Genomic DNA, 15,345 nt, shown 5'->3' with positions numbered 1-15,345 from the left:
CATCCGGCCCAACAGCTTTTCTCACATCCAGCTCCAATAGGTGCTTCTTGACCTCATCTCTTGTAATTTCGAACCTATCCAAGGTCACCTGGTTTGCTGCCATCTCTTCTAGCGCCGCGACATCTCCCTGTTCTATTGTAAAGACCTCCTGGAACCTTTTGTTGAGTTCTTCACACACCTCTTTGTCATTCTCTGTGTACCTGTCCTCGCCCACCCTAAGTTTCATCACCTGTTCCTTCACTGTTGTCTTCCTCCTGAGGTGACTGTGTAGTAGCTTTGGTTCGGTCTTGGCTTTATTAGCTATATCATTTTCATACCTTTTCTCAGCTGCTCTTCTCACACTGACATACTCGTTCCTGGTTCTCTGGTATCTCACTCTACTTTCTGGTGTTCTGTTATTACGGAAGTTCCTTCATGCCCTTTTGTTCAGCTCCTTTGCTTTCATACATTCCTTATTAAACCACGGATTCTTCCTTTGCTTCTCTGTTTTTTCCTGTCGGGCTGGGACAAACCTGCTTACAGCCTCCTGACATTTTTGGGTGACATAGTCCATCATGTCTTGTACGGATTTGGTTCCGAGTTCTGTGTCCCAATGTATATCCCATAGGAATTTATTCATTTCCTCATAGTTTCCCTTTCGGTACGCCAGCCCTTTGGTTCCCAGTTCTTTTTTGGGGGTGATAATTCCCAGCTCAACCAGGTACTCAAAGCTCAATACACTATGTTCACTCATTCCCAATGGGGCTTTGAACTTAACTTCCCTTATATCCGACTCATTTAGGGTATATATCAGATCAAGCAAGGCTGGTTCCTCCCCTCCTCTCATTCTTGTCGAGCCCTTGACGTGTTGACTTAGAAAGTTTCTTGTTGCCAGATCCAGCAGCTTAGCTCTCCATGTGCCTGGGCCTCCATGTGGGTCTCTGTTCCCCCAATCTATCTTCCCATGGTTGAAATCTCTCATGATTAGAAGTCTAGATCCGTTCCTGCTAGCCACAGAAGCTGCTCTCTCTATTATATTGATGGTGGCCAAGTTGTTTCTATCATATTCCTGTCTGGGTCTTCGGTCATTCGGTGGGGGGTTATATATGACTACTATTATAATTTTCTGTCCCCCAGTTGCTATGGTGCCTGAAATGTAGTCACTGAAACCTTCACAGTTCTGAATTACCATCTCTTCGAAACTCCAACCTTCTCTTAGTAGCAGAGCTACACCACCTCCTCCTCTCCCTTCTCTCTCTTTCCTCACTACATAGTAGCCCTGTGAAAACACTGTGTTTGTTATGATTTTCGTTAACTTTGTTTCTGTGAGTGCTATTATGTCTGGGTTTTCTTCTAGTGCCCATTCTCCAAGTTCACTTGTTTTATTTGAAATCCCATCTATGTTAGTGTACATCGCCTTGAAGCTCACTTTCTTCTGTTCATTTTCATGTCCCTTTCTTGGCAAGCATTCTGCTGGTGTGGGAAGCTGTTCCGTGGGTGAGAGGATCTGTGAGGTGGTTTGCAGGGTCTCAGAGGATTTTGGGGTGGGGGGGTGGGGGTTTAAGGGAAGGGGGGACAGGTAGGGTGTGGGTTAAGGAGGTAGGGGGGACATGGAGGATACGGGGTGAGGGGGGAGGAGGGATAGGGAGGGTATGGGATGAAGGGGGAGGGGGGACAGGGGGGAAAAAGGCGGGAGGGGGGACATGATGGGAATAGGGAAGGGGTATCAGGGTCAGAATGGGGGGGGTGAAGGAGGGTTGGGTGGGGTCAGGTAGGGTGAGGGGAAGGGAGGGTTTCTATGCAGAGGGAGGTGGTGGTGTTGCCCCCCCCCCCCCTCCCTCTGGTGTTGCTGGGATGCTGGTTTTGGGTTCTCCTCTTGTCTCTGGGACAAGAGGAGAGGGCTGGTGTTGAGGGCTGTGATTTCCTGGTTTGCTCCTCTCTCCCTGCGCTTCCTCCTTGCCTCTGCTGCCCTGGCTCTCTCCTCCTTCGTCCTGTCCCTCTGCAGGAATACTTTTTTGTATCCCTTCATATGCTGCAGACGACTCTTCCTTTCGAGAATATCCTCCTTCGTGGTTTCGTTTGTAAACACCACCTTTACAAGTCGGTTTCTGTCCTTGTTGTACCAGCCCAACCTGAAAACCTTGTGTGTGTGTGTGTGTGTGTGTGTGTGTGTGTGTGTGTGTGTGTGTGTGTGTGTGTGTGTGTGTGTGTGTGTGTGTGTGTGTGTACTCACCTAGTTGTGCATGCGGGGGTTGAGCTCTGGCTCTTTGGTCCTGCCTCTCAACCGTCAATCAACAGGTGTACAGGTTACTGAGCCTATTGGGCTCTATCATATCTATACATCAAACTGTATATGGAGTCAGCCTCCACCACATTACTTCCTAATGCATTACATTTGTCAACCACTCTGACACTAAAAAAAGTTCTTTCTAATATCTCTGTGGCTCATTTGGGCACTCAGTTTCCACTTGTGTCCCCTAGTGCATGTTTCCCTTGTGTTAAATAGCCTGTCTTTATCAACTCTGTCGATTCCCTTGAGAACCTTGAATGTGGTGATCATGTCCCCCCCCCCCCTAACTCTTCTGTCTTCCAACGAAGTGATTTTTAATTCCCGTAGTCTCTCCTCATAGCTCATACCTCTCAGCTCGGGTACCCTCTTGATATGAGCTTCAGGGGACAGGTCTGGCGTGATATCAACCCCGAGGTCTTTCTCTCTCTCTGACCATCACCTTGCACGGTATACAAGTTAAGGACACTGACCTGTAGTTCAGTGCCTTTGTTCAGTGTCACCCTTTTTGTATATTGGTACTATAGTTTTCGTTGGCTTTGTTTCTGTGAGTGCTATTATGTCTGGGTTTTCTTCTAGTGCCCATTCTCCGAGTTCACTTGTTTTATTTGTAATGCCATCTATGTTAGTGTACATTGCCTTGAAGCTCACTTTCTTCTGTTCATTTTCTTGTCCCATTTTTGGCGAGCATTCTGCTCGTGTGGGAAGCTGTTCCATGGGCGAGAAGATCCGTTAGGTGGTTTGCAGGGTCTCAGAGGATTTTGGGGTCGGGGGTGGGGGTTTAAGAGATGGGGGGACAGGTAGGGTGTGGGTAATGGAGATAGGGGGGCATGGAGGATACGGGGTGAGGGGGGGAGAAGGGATAGGGAGGGTATGGGATGAAGGGGGGAGGTGAGACAGGGGATGAAAGGTGGGAGGGGGGACATGACGGGAATAGGGAAGGGGTGACAGGGTCAGAATGGGGTGGGGGAGATTATCTTGAGATTATCTTGAGATGATTTCGGGGCTTTAGTGTCCCCGCGGCCCGGTCTTCGACCAGGCCTCCACCCCCAGGAAGCAGTCCGTGACAGCTGACTAACACCCAGGTACCTATTTACTGCTAGGTAACAGGGGCATAGGGTGAAAGAAACTCTGCCCAATGTTTCTCGCCGACGCCTGGGATCGAACCCAGGACCACAGGATCACAAGTCCCGCGTGCTGTCCGCTCGGCCGACCGGCTCCGTGGAGAGGGAGGGTTGGGTGGGGGCAGGTAGGTTCAGGGGAAGGGAGGATTTCTATGCAGAGGGGGGGGGGGGTGGTGGTGTTGCCCTCCCTTCTGGTGTTTCTGGGATGCTGGTCTTGGGTTCCCCTCTTGTCTCTAGGACTGTTGTGTTGGGGGCTGTGATTTCCTGGTTTGCTCCTCTCTCCCTGCACTTCCTCCTTGCCTCTGCTGCTCTGGCTCTCTCCTCCTTCGTCCTGTCCCTCTGCGGGAATACTTTTTTGTATCCCTCCACGTGCTGCAGACGACTCTTCCTTTCAAGAATATCCTCCTTCGTGGTTTCGTTTGTAAACACCACCTTTACAAGTCGATTTCAGTCCTTGTTGTACCAGCCCAACCTGAAAACCTTCTCAATGTTATGTACAGCCCCTTCCATCTGTAACCCCTTCAGTAGCCCATGTACTGCCTGTTATCCTTGCCATTCCATTCTTGCCTGTTGAATCCTTCCTGTTCTTTGATGCCTACAACTACCACTGATCTTTTTCTTTCCACCAGTTGAGTGGTGCACCTTGCTGCTTCCTGTGACGTAGCTGCCTGCATCGCTACCTCCCTCACTGTGTCCATTGCTTTTGAGCTCTTTTTCAGTCGTTCCGCAAATGTTTCAGGTACAGAGGCATTTCCTTCCCATGTAACATTCCCACCTTCCCTTTGGATGATAATCTGATGCTCAGTCTCTTTATTTTTCTCTGTGAGGGATTTGATCTCTTCCCTTGCTGATGCCAGCTCACTTTGCAGGTTGTTAATTGTAATCCTCATTTCATGCATCTCCCTCCTGAATTCCTCCAGAACTTAGGTTAACATTTCCTTTGTTTGGTCACTCTGGCTGTTTCCTGTGTCCCTGTTGCGTCCTCCTGCCATTTTGCCCCTTGTCAAGAGAGAGAGCTAGAAGTGTGTGTGTGTGTGTGTGTGTGTGTACATTCCTCACCCGAGGTGTGTGTGTGTGTGTATACATTCCTCACCCGAGGTGTGTGTGTGTGTGTGTGTGTGTGTGTATACTCACCTATTTGTACTCACCTATTTGTGCTTGCGGGTGTTGAGCTTTGGCTCTTTGGTCCCGCCTCTCAGCTGTCAATCAACTGGTGTACAGATTCCTGAGCCTACTGGGCTCTATCATATCTACATTTGAAACTGTGTATGGGGTCAGCCTCTACCACATCACTGAATAATGCATTCCATCCGGGTACTACTCTGACACTTAAAAAGTTTCTTCTAACGTCTCTGTGGCTCATATAGGTACTCAGTTACCTTTGTCCCCTTGTTTGCGTCCCACCAGTGTTGAATAGTTTAACCTTGTTTACCCGGTCGATTCCCCTGAGGATTTTGTTGGTTGTGATCATGTCTTCCCTTACTCTCTTGTCTTCCAGTGTCGTAAGGTGCATTTCCCGCAGCCTTTCCTCGTAACTCATGCGTCTAAGTTCTGGGACTAGTCTAGTGGCATATCTTTGGACTTTTTCTAGCTTCGAGTTGTGCTTGACAAGGTACGGGCTCCATGCTGGGACCGCATACATGCAGGATTGATCTTACATATGTGGTGTACAAGATTCTGAATGATTCCTTACACAGATTCCTGAACGCTGTTCTGATATTAGCCAGCCTCGCATATGCCGCAGACGTTATTCTTTTTATGGGCTTCAGGAGACAGGTTCGGTGTGATATCAACTTCTAGATCTTTCTCTCTGTCCGTTTCATTAAGTACTTCATCTCCTATTCTGTATCCTGTGTCTGACCTCCTGTTTCCACTGCCTAGTTCCATTACTTTGCATTTACTCGAGTTGAACTTCAACAGCCATGTGTTAGACTATTCACTCAGTCTGTCTAGGTCATCTTGTTGCCTCCTACTATCATCCTCTGTTTCAATCCTCCTCATAATTTTGGCATCATCAGCAAACATTAAGAGAAACGAGTCTATACCCTCTGGGTGATCATTTACATATATCAGAAACAGTATAGGTCCAAGGACTGACCCTTGCGGGACTCCACATTTAACGTCTTGCCAATCTGAGACCTCACTCATCACACTGACTCGTTGTCTCCTATTGCTTAGGTACTCCTTTATCCATTGGAGTACCTTCCCTTTCACTCCAGCCTGCATCTCCAGCTTTTTCACTAGCCTCTTGTGTGGCACTGTATCAAAGGCTTTCTGACAATCGAAAAATATGCAGTCTGCCCACCCTTCTCTTTTTTGCCTGATTTTTTGTTGCCTGGTCGTAGAATTCAAGTAACCCTGTGAGGCAGGACCTACCATCCCTGAACCCATGTTGATGCTGTGTTACAAAGTTCTTTTGCTCCAGATGTTCCACTAGCTTTCTTCGTACAATCTTCTCCATCAGCTTGGATGGTATGCAGGTTAGGGACACTGGCCTGTAATTCAGTGTTTCCTGTCTATCCCCTTTCTTGTATATCGGTACAACATTAGCAGCTTTCCAAATTTCTGGCAGTTCCCCTGTTGCCAGTGATTTGTTATACATTATGGAGAGTGGCAGGCACAGTTCTTCTGCTCCTTCCTTTAGTATCCAAGGGGAGATTCCATCTGGGCCTATAGCCTTTGTCACATCCAACTCTAGTAACAACTTCCTTACTCCCCCGCTTGTAATCTCAAACTCTTCCTGTGGTTCCTGGGTTAATTATTCCCTCTCTTATCTCTGGAATTTCTCCTTGCTCAAATATGAAGACCTCTTGGAACTTCTTATTCAGTTCCTCACACACTTCCTTGTCGTTTTTAGTGAATCCTTCTACCCCTATCCTTAATTTCATAACCTGCTCCTTTACTCTTTTTTTCTCCAGATGTGGCTATGCAGCAATTTAGGCTGAGTCTTTGCCTTCCTTGCAATGTCATTTTCGTATTGTCTTTCTGCCTCTCTTCTCATCCTGACATATTTATTCCTGGCCATCTGGTATCTTTTTGTGCTCTCCAGTGTCCTGTTATTCCTATAGTTTCTCCATGCCTTTTTACTTTGCTGCTTAGCTAGCCTACATTTCTGATTAAACCATGGGTTTCTCATCTTCATTTCACTGTTTTCCTTTTGGACTGGGACAAACTTGTTTGCTGCTGCCTTGCACTTCTGCGTGATGTAATCCATCATATCTTGGGCCGTCTTTCCCCTGAGTTCTGTTTCCCATGCTATATATATTAGGAATTTTCTTATCTCCTCATAGTTTCCCTTTTGGTATGCTAACCTTTTGTTTTCGGTATCTCTCCTCGAGTTCAATAACCCTTCTTCAATCAGGTACTCAAATACCAGTACACTGTGGTCGCTCTTTCCTACTGGGGCCTCAAAACCGATTTCTCTTGTGTCGGAGTCGTTCAGAGTGAAGACCAGGTCGAGTCTCGCTGGTTCGTCATTTCCTCTCATCCTTGTGGGTTCTCTGACATGCTGGGTTAAAAAGTTTCTAGTCACCACCTCCAATAGTTTGGCTCTCCACGTATCCTTGCCTCCATGTGGTTCCTTGTTCTCCTAGTCAATCCTTCCGTGATTGAAGTTACCCATGACGAGCAGGTGGGATCTATTTCTACAGGCAGCAGAGGCTGCCCTCTCAATTATAGTGTTAACTGCCATGTTGTTGTTTTCATACTCTTGACTGGGTCTTCTGTCATTCGGTGGAAGGTTATATATTACTGCTACTACTATTCTTGATCCTCCCATTGTCATGGTGCCTGCTATGTATTCTCTGAACCCCTCACAGCCCAGGATAGCCATCTCCTTAAAACTCCATTCCTGTCTCATGAGTAGGAATGCTTCGCCTCCTCCCCTACCTTTCCTCTCTTTCCTTATTACTGTATACTCCTGGGGAAACACGGCATTCGTTATGATTCCAGAGAGTTTTGTTTCAGTGAGTCCGATTACATCTGGGTTCACTTCTTTTGCTCCTTCCCTTAGTTCACTTGTCTTGCTTGTGATCCCATCTATGTTCGAGTACATCACCCTGAAACTGACTCTCTTCTGATTCTCTTGTGGGGGGGGGGGACCTGTGGGATCTGGGATGAGCAGGAGCTGGGAGGATCTAGTATGGGGAGACTGGTGGAGGAGGAAGGGCTTTCGGGGGGGAGAGGGGAAGGGTCGGGGGGGGGGGGTGAGAGAGGGAGGGTAGGGGGGGTGAGAGGGGGAGGGTAGAGGAGGAGAGTGAAACGGGGAGGGTTGGGGGGGGGGGAGAGTGAGAGAGGGAGGGTTGGGGGTGTGAGAGGGGGAGGGTTGGTTGGAGCATGGGGGGAGAAGAGGCTCGGGGGGATGGGGTGGCTAATTATATGTTGCCAATTATGTGGCAACATATAATTGTCCATGTGAGAAGCAATCCGTGTCTAGATATAAACCACACGATTGTAAAGATTGGCCCTGAGCTTTGTTAATGGTGATTGCAGACGCCAATCGAATTGGAAATTACAATCTCTTAAATTGAAATGGCATATATGTTGGAATCATAGGAATGCGAGGAATGAGGACATCTTCACCTTTGAAAGGTACTGTCAAGATTGTTACTTCTACGACGTTGCTGATTATTTTTTTACTGCAAGCCACGTGACGTTGCAAACCTTTGGCTGGTTGATATTTCGCAACATGATAATTTGCACCCCGATTTTCAATTGCAGTACGTGCGGTGGTATCCCTGGCAGATCGAGTGAATTCAAAAATTTGGTTTGGATAATTAACCGCTTCATCTGTTTCCACAACAATGTTGACGGACTTGTATGTGACTTCCTTGCTTTGAATATTAGACTGAATAATATTGTTAAGTTTGTAGACGTCTTTGTTCTTGGTCGCAAGAGTTGCTCGTTCACTCAGCCAATCATGATTCTTATAATTGGTCTGAATATTTTGAAATATTTTTTCAACCAATTCCTCTTTTGACGTCACTAAATTGCAGAAGTTATGACGCAATGAAATTTGTCCTGAGGTCAGATCAACCGGCACGTTTCCGTTCACAATTTCCAGAAATTGATGTGAGAATATCTCCTCTGATGGATCGTTTTGCAGCTGGACACGCATATTTGTAGTTAATTTTAACGCCTTTACGTGGCGCCACAAAGTAGAGTATTTCAGGCAAGCATTTATTTCGTCCGCTGGTGTCGATCGAGGAATTACAGGTAATGTTTGCCTGAAATCACCTGCAAGCAATATTAATGCGTTCCCAAATGGTCTGATGTTTCCACGCAAATCTTGCAATTATCGATCAAGAGCCTCGAGCAATTTTTTGTAGTCCAATGTGCATTCATTCCAAACAATAAGTTTGCATTTCTGCAATACTTTCCCATGCCGGATGCTTTGGAAATGTTGCACGAGGGAGTTTCAATGAATTTCATGTTCAATGTAAATTTCAAAGCCGAATGAGCAGTTCTTCCCCCTGGTAGCAATGTCGTAGCTATTCAGGACGATACAAGAGCTAAGGTTATGCCATTTTGAGATCGAATTGCTGCTAGAATCAATCTAATTAGGTAGGTTTTACCAGTTCCTCCCGGCCCGTCTAAGAAGAAGATTTCTCCAAGTCCGTTATTGACAGTTTGAATTATTTGATCGTAAATGTCTTTTTGCTCAAGCGTTAGCTTAGGAATATTTGATTGCACATATGACAACAGATCACCCGTGTTGTAATTTTGTTCACGACGCAATTCTACATCGAACGAAGCAGCAGCAGATTGATTCGGTGACGGAATTACCAATTGATTGAGAACTTTGTTCGCAATTTCTAGGCACTAATCCTTAATCATTATCAACGCTTCGCTGTAGATTTCTGCTGTGAAATCTTTTGAATTTTCCTTGTGTATTCGACGACAATATCTTAAGCCGTGTGCGATTTATATTTCTCCCAAAACTCTGTTTGTGATGAAGGAGAGCAGACGGTCAATATGATTGCAAACAATGCACGAATTTGATTTGGATGTGACGTGTTTGACGCATCATTAATGCATACATCCCAGTGTCTGTCGTTCTCCAATAAATACAGAGCATGAAATGCACTACGGAAAGTGGCATGTGTAACGCTGTTGACAAATGTCAATTGCTGGAAAGACGTTGGACCAGGCACGTTTACCAGCAGCATGAGAAGAAAGAATCATTCATCCTGATTGGGATGGACGGTGTACAGTCTGCCTATCATAGTTTATTTGAATATGACAGGTTGTCTGTCGACTCGCTTTCCTCTTCTGCGTCGTTCAAATGATTTTCTGCTCGCATTCCATATGTAATACGTAGGCACTTCCGAATACAGCAGTGTTTTCGCAAATGCGTCATTCAGACATAACGTTAAGAAAGCAGTTAACGTTGTAGCCGGTGAATTCATAGTCATTTGTTGCACATTTGCAGGTGTGAAATATACACGTTGTCGATTTTCTTGTTTAAAAAAAAACTACTAACAAAATATTTCAATTAAAACGCAGATCAATCGTTTCTCAATTCCACCGCCAATTGCACTGAAAAATAAGAACAGTTAAAAAAACGAAATAAAAACAATGAAAAATAAAAAATAAACTATGCTCATGAAATGAAAGGTATGATAAACAACACAGCTCAATTCCAATGCAATGTCACACAAAATAATTAAATCAAAATGAAAATAAATCGAAATCTATGAAAATTCTATTTATCAATGCAATCAGAAACATTGAAATGAAATCGTAACACCTGTGTTGCTATTACGTGTAACAGATGGCGCTGTTTTTAAAGAAAAGCATGTTTTTACCTGTCACAGGTGTGGCATCTATAAAGTAGGTACATCAAAACACGCACGAATTCGAAAGGAACATTGTTTCAAAATTTCAAAGCAATTGGTGAAGAACTTTCGGAGATTACAGCGTGTGTTGCTCCTACGTCCAACAGGTGGAGGCGTTTAAAAAAAAAAAAACATGTTTTTTCCGGTCCCAGACGAGGCATGTATATAGTAGGTATATAAAAACATGCAAATATTTGAATGCAACGTTGTGTCAAAATTTCAAAGCAATCGGTAAAGAGGTTTCGAAGATTTCCCTCACGTGAAAATCACAGTTTTTTCAGAAAAAGCATGTTTTTTTCTGTCACAGACGTGACATCTATATAGTATGTATATAAAAACCTGCTCGGATGCGAATGGTCCGTTGTGTGAAAATTTCAAAGCAATCAGAGAAGAACTTTTGGAGATTAGCGATTTTGAACAAACGAACATATACATTTTTATTTATACAGATGGTAGACAGTGGCTCGCAAAGCTCATCTTTGCATTATTTAAGCACCCTCGCAAATACTTCGTCCTGGCCTGGGGATTTGTTTGGTTTCAGTTTTACTATTTGTTTAGTAACATCCTCCCTGGTAACTGCTAAATGAGTCAATCTGTCCTCGTCCCCACCCACAGACATGATCGGCTGAAAGCATAGACTTTAGTTTCACTTTAGTAAATAGAGATAAAATATTTATTGAAAATTCTACCCATCTGTCATTATTTTATTTTCTGACATGTCTCAGTTTTTAATGAACCATCCTATCCTTTCCCTAATCTTTGTTTGATATAACAGGAAAAAAACACTTTAGGATTTGTCTTTGCCTGCCTTGCTATGCGAACTTCATAGTTACATTTGCCCTCCTTACCCCTAACATTTCTAACTTGTACGAATTCTTGTTCTAAACTGACTTCCCATTCTTCATCTTTTTATACCAAGCTCTTTCTACCTATAAGGTTCTTCAGATCCTTTGTTATCTATTTTGAGCCATTAGTATTCGATCTACTCAATTTGTATGGTATAATACATCCCTATGCTTTGTTTCGAATATTTTAAAATAAATTATATATTGAATCGACATCGACATCCCTTTTTACTTCACCCATCGCTGGGTTCACCTCTCGCTTCAAAATTGGGTAACCCCTCAACCCCCCCCCCATGCCCATGACTTTCCAATCTATTTGACCCAAAACATTTCTTAGTTATTAAAATTTATTCGAGAATTTGAACAGATTTTTCCTACAAATCCATTGTATTCTATACTAAATCTGATATCGTTGTGATCACTGTTCCCTTGCTCACTCCCTATTTCGATGTAATTAATTTGCGTTGCCCTGTTACTTAATACCAAGTCTAAAATATTTTCCCGGGTTGGTTCCTTAATGTGTTGCGTAAAAATGCCATCATCAATTAATTCTAGAAAATCTTCTGCTTCATTATTCCCTGTTCACTTAAACCAGTTTATTCCACTAAAATTAGTCACCCTTGACAAATGCTGTTAGACCTAATAAATAATTATCAAAAGAAGGCACCAAACCAGGAAGGCTATGTAGCACCACCAAATGTGCAGAATAATCAGAGGGCGCTAAATATCACCAAGGATGCCAATACGAGAACTGAAGCGCATAAGGGGAACGATATCAAAGGTATCCGATTCACCAAGGATTCTATCGAAAACAATTAACTGCGAAGAACGGTCGGAAAGTAAGACACGCTAGTCCTGGAAGTCAGGACATTCAACAAGAATGTGCACGACTGTAAGAGGAACAATGCAATTTGGACAATAAGGAGCAGGGCAGCGCTCCATTAAGTGACTGCGAGTAAAAGGCATATGGCCAAGACGTAACATAGCCACAGCCGGTTACGGTGGTAGGAGGAAGGCCATAGGGGACACCCGACCCTTAAGAGTACGCAGTTTGTTACCAATAATTGAAGACCAACAATCCTGCCAACGGGCAAGGATGGAGGAATGAAAAACTGGGTAAAAGTCGGAATACGGAATACCTTTACGGGAGATGGGACAAGCGTGGATAGCTTCCTTAGCAGCAGCCACCGCACGCTCATTTAAAGAAACGCCAACATGGCTGGGAACCCAGCAAAACTCTACCGACTTAAATTTACTGGAGATAAGAAACAGCCAATGTTGAATCTCAATGATCACAGGATGGACCGGATTAAAGTACCCCAAAGACATGAGGGAACTACGAGAGTCAACTACCACTATTAAAGGAGGATTGACAACGAGAAAGCAGGAGACGAAGAGCATGTAGTATAGCATAAAGTTCTGCTGTGAACACCACACACAGAGATCACACTAACGTGATGCATCAAATGAACAAATCCACAAGGGCCGTGACGAGGATTCGAACCTGTGTCCGGGAGCATCCCAGACACTGCCCGACTGAGCTACGATAGGGTAAAAGGGTTGAAACCGAAGTTCTACTGAACTTACTGGATCCTGTAGCCTCACTGAGGCACAAACCAGGCTCTTACACAACCCCCCCCCCCCCCCATGCGGGGTTGTGTTCATACACCCATACCCCCGGGGGTATAGGGGTTGTGCCTTGGAGAGGCTACAGGATCCAGTAAGTTCAGTAGAACTTCGGTTTCAACCCTTTTACCCTGTCATAGCTCAGTCGATTGAGGCAGTGTCTGGGATGCTCCCGGACGCAGGTTCGAATCCTCGTCACGGCCCTTGTGGATTTGTTCTGCTGTGAAGATGCTAGCCTCCGGAGGGAGGCGACACATAAGTATAGTCAGGAAAAACAACACAGTATCCTACACCGTCAGGAGACTTAGACCCATCGGTGAAGATCGAAACGGAGTGGGAGTCTGAAGAAAAGTGCTCAAGGAAAAGGCGTTTCAGGACCTTAGGAGGGGGTAAAAGCTTTAGTGATGCAGGTCAGGGAAGTACAAAATTTTGGAATGGGGACCCTCCATGAGGGTATAGACGGAACAATATGAGGAGAAACATTGGAAGTCGAACCGAAAGAGAATCTTGTAAGCAAGACAAATGAACAGAAAGAGGAAGGTGGTAAAGAGAAACAAGAACCACAGGAAGGGTAAAAGTCAAAGCACGACAGAGGTGAGTGTGAGGATGCTGTAAGGACCGCGCAAGATAACGAAGAGAGTAGCGATCACAGTGGTCCTGGAGAGAGAGAGGAAGCAAGTATCAGTGTTCAAGCTGAGGGTAGGAGTGGAACGAAAGGCACCAGAGCCGAGGCACAACCCAGTGCGGTGCAAAGGATCAAGACGGCGAAGAGTAGAAGGAGAAGCAGAAGAGCGTGCAGGGCAACCATAATCGAGTTTAGACCGGACGAGAGAGGAGTACAAATAGAGGAGCGTGCGCCTATCCGCACCCCTAAAGTATGGGACAAAACCTTAAAGAGGATAAGGGCCTTAGAGCATTCAACACTGAGGTAAAAGATATGGGTCGACCAGGACAAATGAGTGTCAAAGAATAACCCCAAAAGGTTCGCAGAATCTTTGAACACAAGAGGATGACCATGAAGCGACAAAGAGGGATGAAGAACGATCTGCTTCCGAGTAAAAGTCATAGCACAAGTTTTGGTTGTCAATAACTTGAAGCCATGATTGGTGGCCCAAGATGACACGGCATCAATCCCAAGTTGAAGCCGCCGTTGAAGGAGAGGTGAATCATCACCTCGACTGCAAAGAGTAAGATTGTCAACATAAAGAGCGGAGAAGATACCAGAAGGGTGGGAGGAAAGAAGACCATTGAGGGCAACCAGAAAAAGAGTAGTACTCAGAACACTACCTTGGGGCACACCTTCGTACTGCCGAAAAGAGGCAGAAAAGTGGCACCAAGCCTGACTCTAAAGTAACAGCGAGAGAGGAAGCTTTGGAGGAAGAGAGGAAGATTACCACGAAGGCCAAAAGTACGAAGTTGGGACAGAATATGGTATCTCCAAGTGGTGTCATAAGCCTTTTCCAGGTCAAAAAGGACAGCAACAACGGAGGTCTTCGCAGCAAAAGCAGTACGAATATAGACCTCCAAGTTCACCAGGACATCAGTCGTGCTGCGGCACTTGCGGAAACCAAATTGTGAAGGAGGAAGATGGTGATGGTGTTCCAAGAGCCACATCAGACGAACATTTACCATACGCTCAAAGAGTTTGCAGGCAACTGGTGAGGGCAATAGGGCGGAAGTCCGTAGGAGAAGTACCGAGAGACCCTGGTTTTCGAATAGCGAGTACAACGGCTTCGAGCCAGTCCTCAGGGACTGACGGCGACTCCCAGACCTGGTTATACTGACTCAGTAAAGATGTGCACGGAGGGAGATGGCAAAGCATCTCATAATGAACGTCATCTGAGCCCTCTGCTGTTAATCTGCAGAGAGCCAGGGCAGACTGAAGTTCAGAAAGAGAGAAAGGATCATTATAGGGAAGACGGAGACGAGTGTGGAAATCTAAGGGATGAGATTCAGGAAGAGGCTTACGAAGAAGGAAGGATTGAGGAAGATGAGAACCAGAGTTAACAGTAGAAAAGTGGGAACCCAGTTCGGTCGCGACCTGAACTGGGTCCGCCACAAGATTTCCACGGAGTTGGAGAACCGGCGACACACCGGGAACGAACTTTCCCACAATCTTGTGGATCTTCTTCGAGATCTGCGGCAGAGGAGTGTCGGACGTAATGGTGGAAACATAAGATTTCCAACTCTCACGTTTAGCAGTACGGATGGTCCTACGGGCCACCGCACTAGCCTTCCGGAACAAAAATGAATCGGCCATCTGCCGGCGTCGATGTTTCTTCCAGGCTGCACGCTTACAGCCGACAGCCCGAGCAGTCTGCATTCCACCAGGGAAAGCACTTCCGCGTGCGTCGGGAGGTAGAGCGAGGAATAGAGCAGAGGGCAGTGTCGAAGACTGTGTCATGAAAAAGGAGGAGGGCGCGAGGGAGAGGCAGAGAGGAGAGGTCAGAGAGTTGCACGGTGAATAGGTTCCAGTCAGCCTTGACAAACTGCCACCGAGGGAAGGAGAGGGAAGGGTGAAAAGAGAAAAAGAAAACGAGGATGGGGAAATGATCTGTTACGGAGGTCATCAAGAACCCGCCAAGTGAAATCTTTCACGTGAAAGACAGGAAAGGGTGCAGGTCCGAGAGTCCACATGAGTGGGCTCA

General features: G+C 45.6%; 1 protein-coding gene across 1 annotated transcript in view; it reads right to left on the bottom strand.

Moving 5' to 3' along the window:
• The window catches only part of LOC123753307 (platelet binding protein GspB-like), a 74,636-nt gene extending 59,535 nt beyond the window's left edge, over positions 1-15,101 (bottom strand). The window contains exons 1-3 of the mRNA XM_069337019.1: positions 14,803-15,101; positions 13,712-13,875; positions 8,113-8,409 (exon numbers count right to left, since the gene is read on the bottom strand). Of these exons, the coding sequence (XP_069193120.1) occupies positions 8,113-8,409; positions 13,712-13,875; positions 14,803-15,101 (760 nt within the window). The remainder of the gene's footprint in view (positions 1-8,112; positions 8,410-13,711; positions 13,876-14,802) is intronic.
• Positions 15,102-15,345: the final 244 nt, after the last annotated feature.

This window comes from Procambarus clarkii, chromosome 37 (assembly GCF_040958095.1).
Source record: "Procambarus clarkii isolate CNS0578487 chromosome 37, FALCON_Pclarkii_2.0, whole genome shotgun sequence".
Lineage (NCBI taxonomy): Eukaryota > Metazoa > Arthropoda > Malacostraca > Decapoda > Cambaridae > Procambarus > Procambarus clarkii.
Note: the sequence above shows the minus strand (reverse complement) of the source record. Positions and strands in the feature narration are given on the sequence as shown.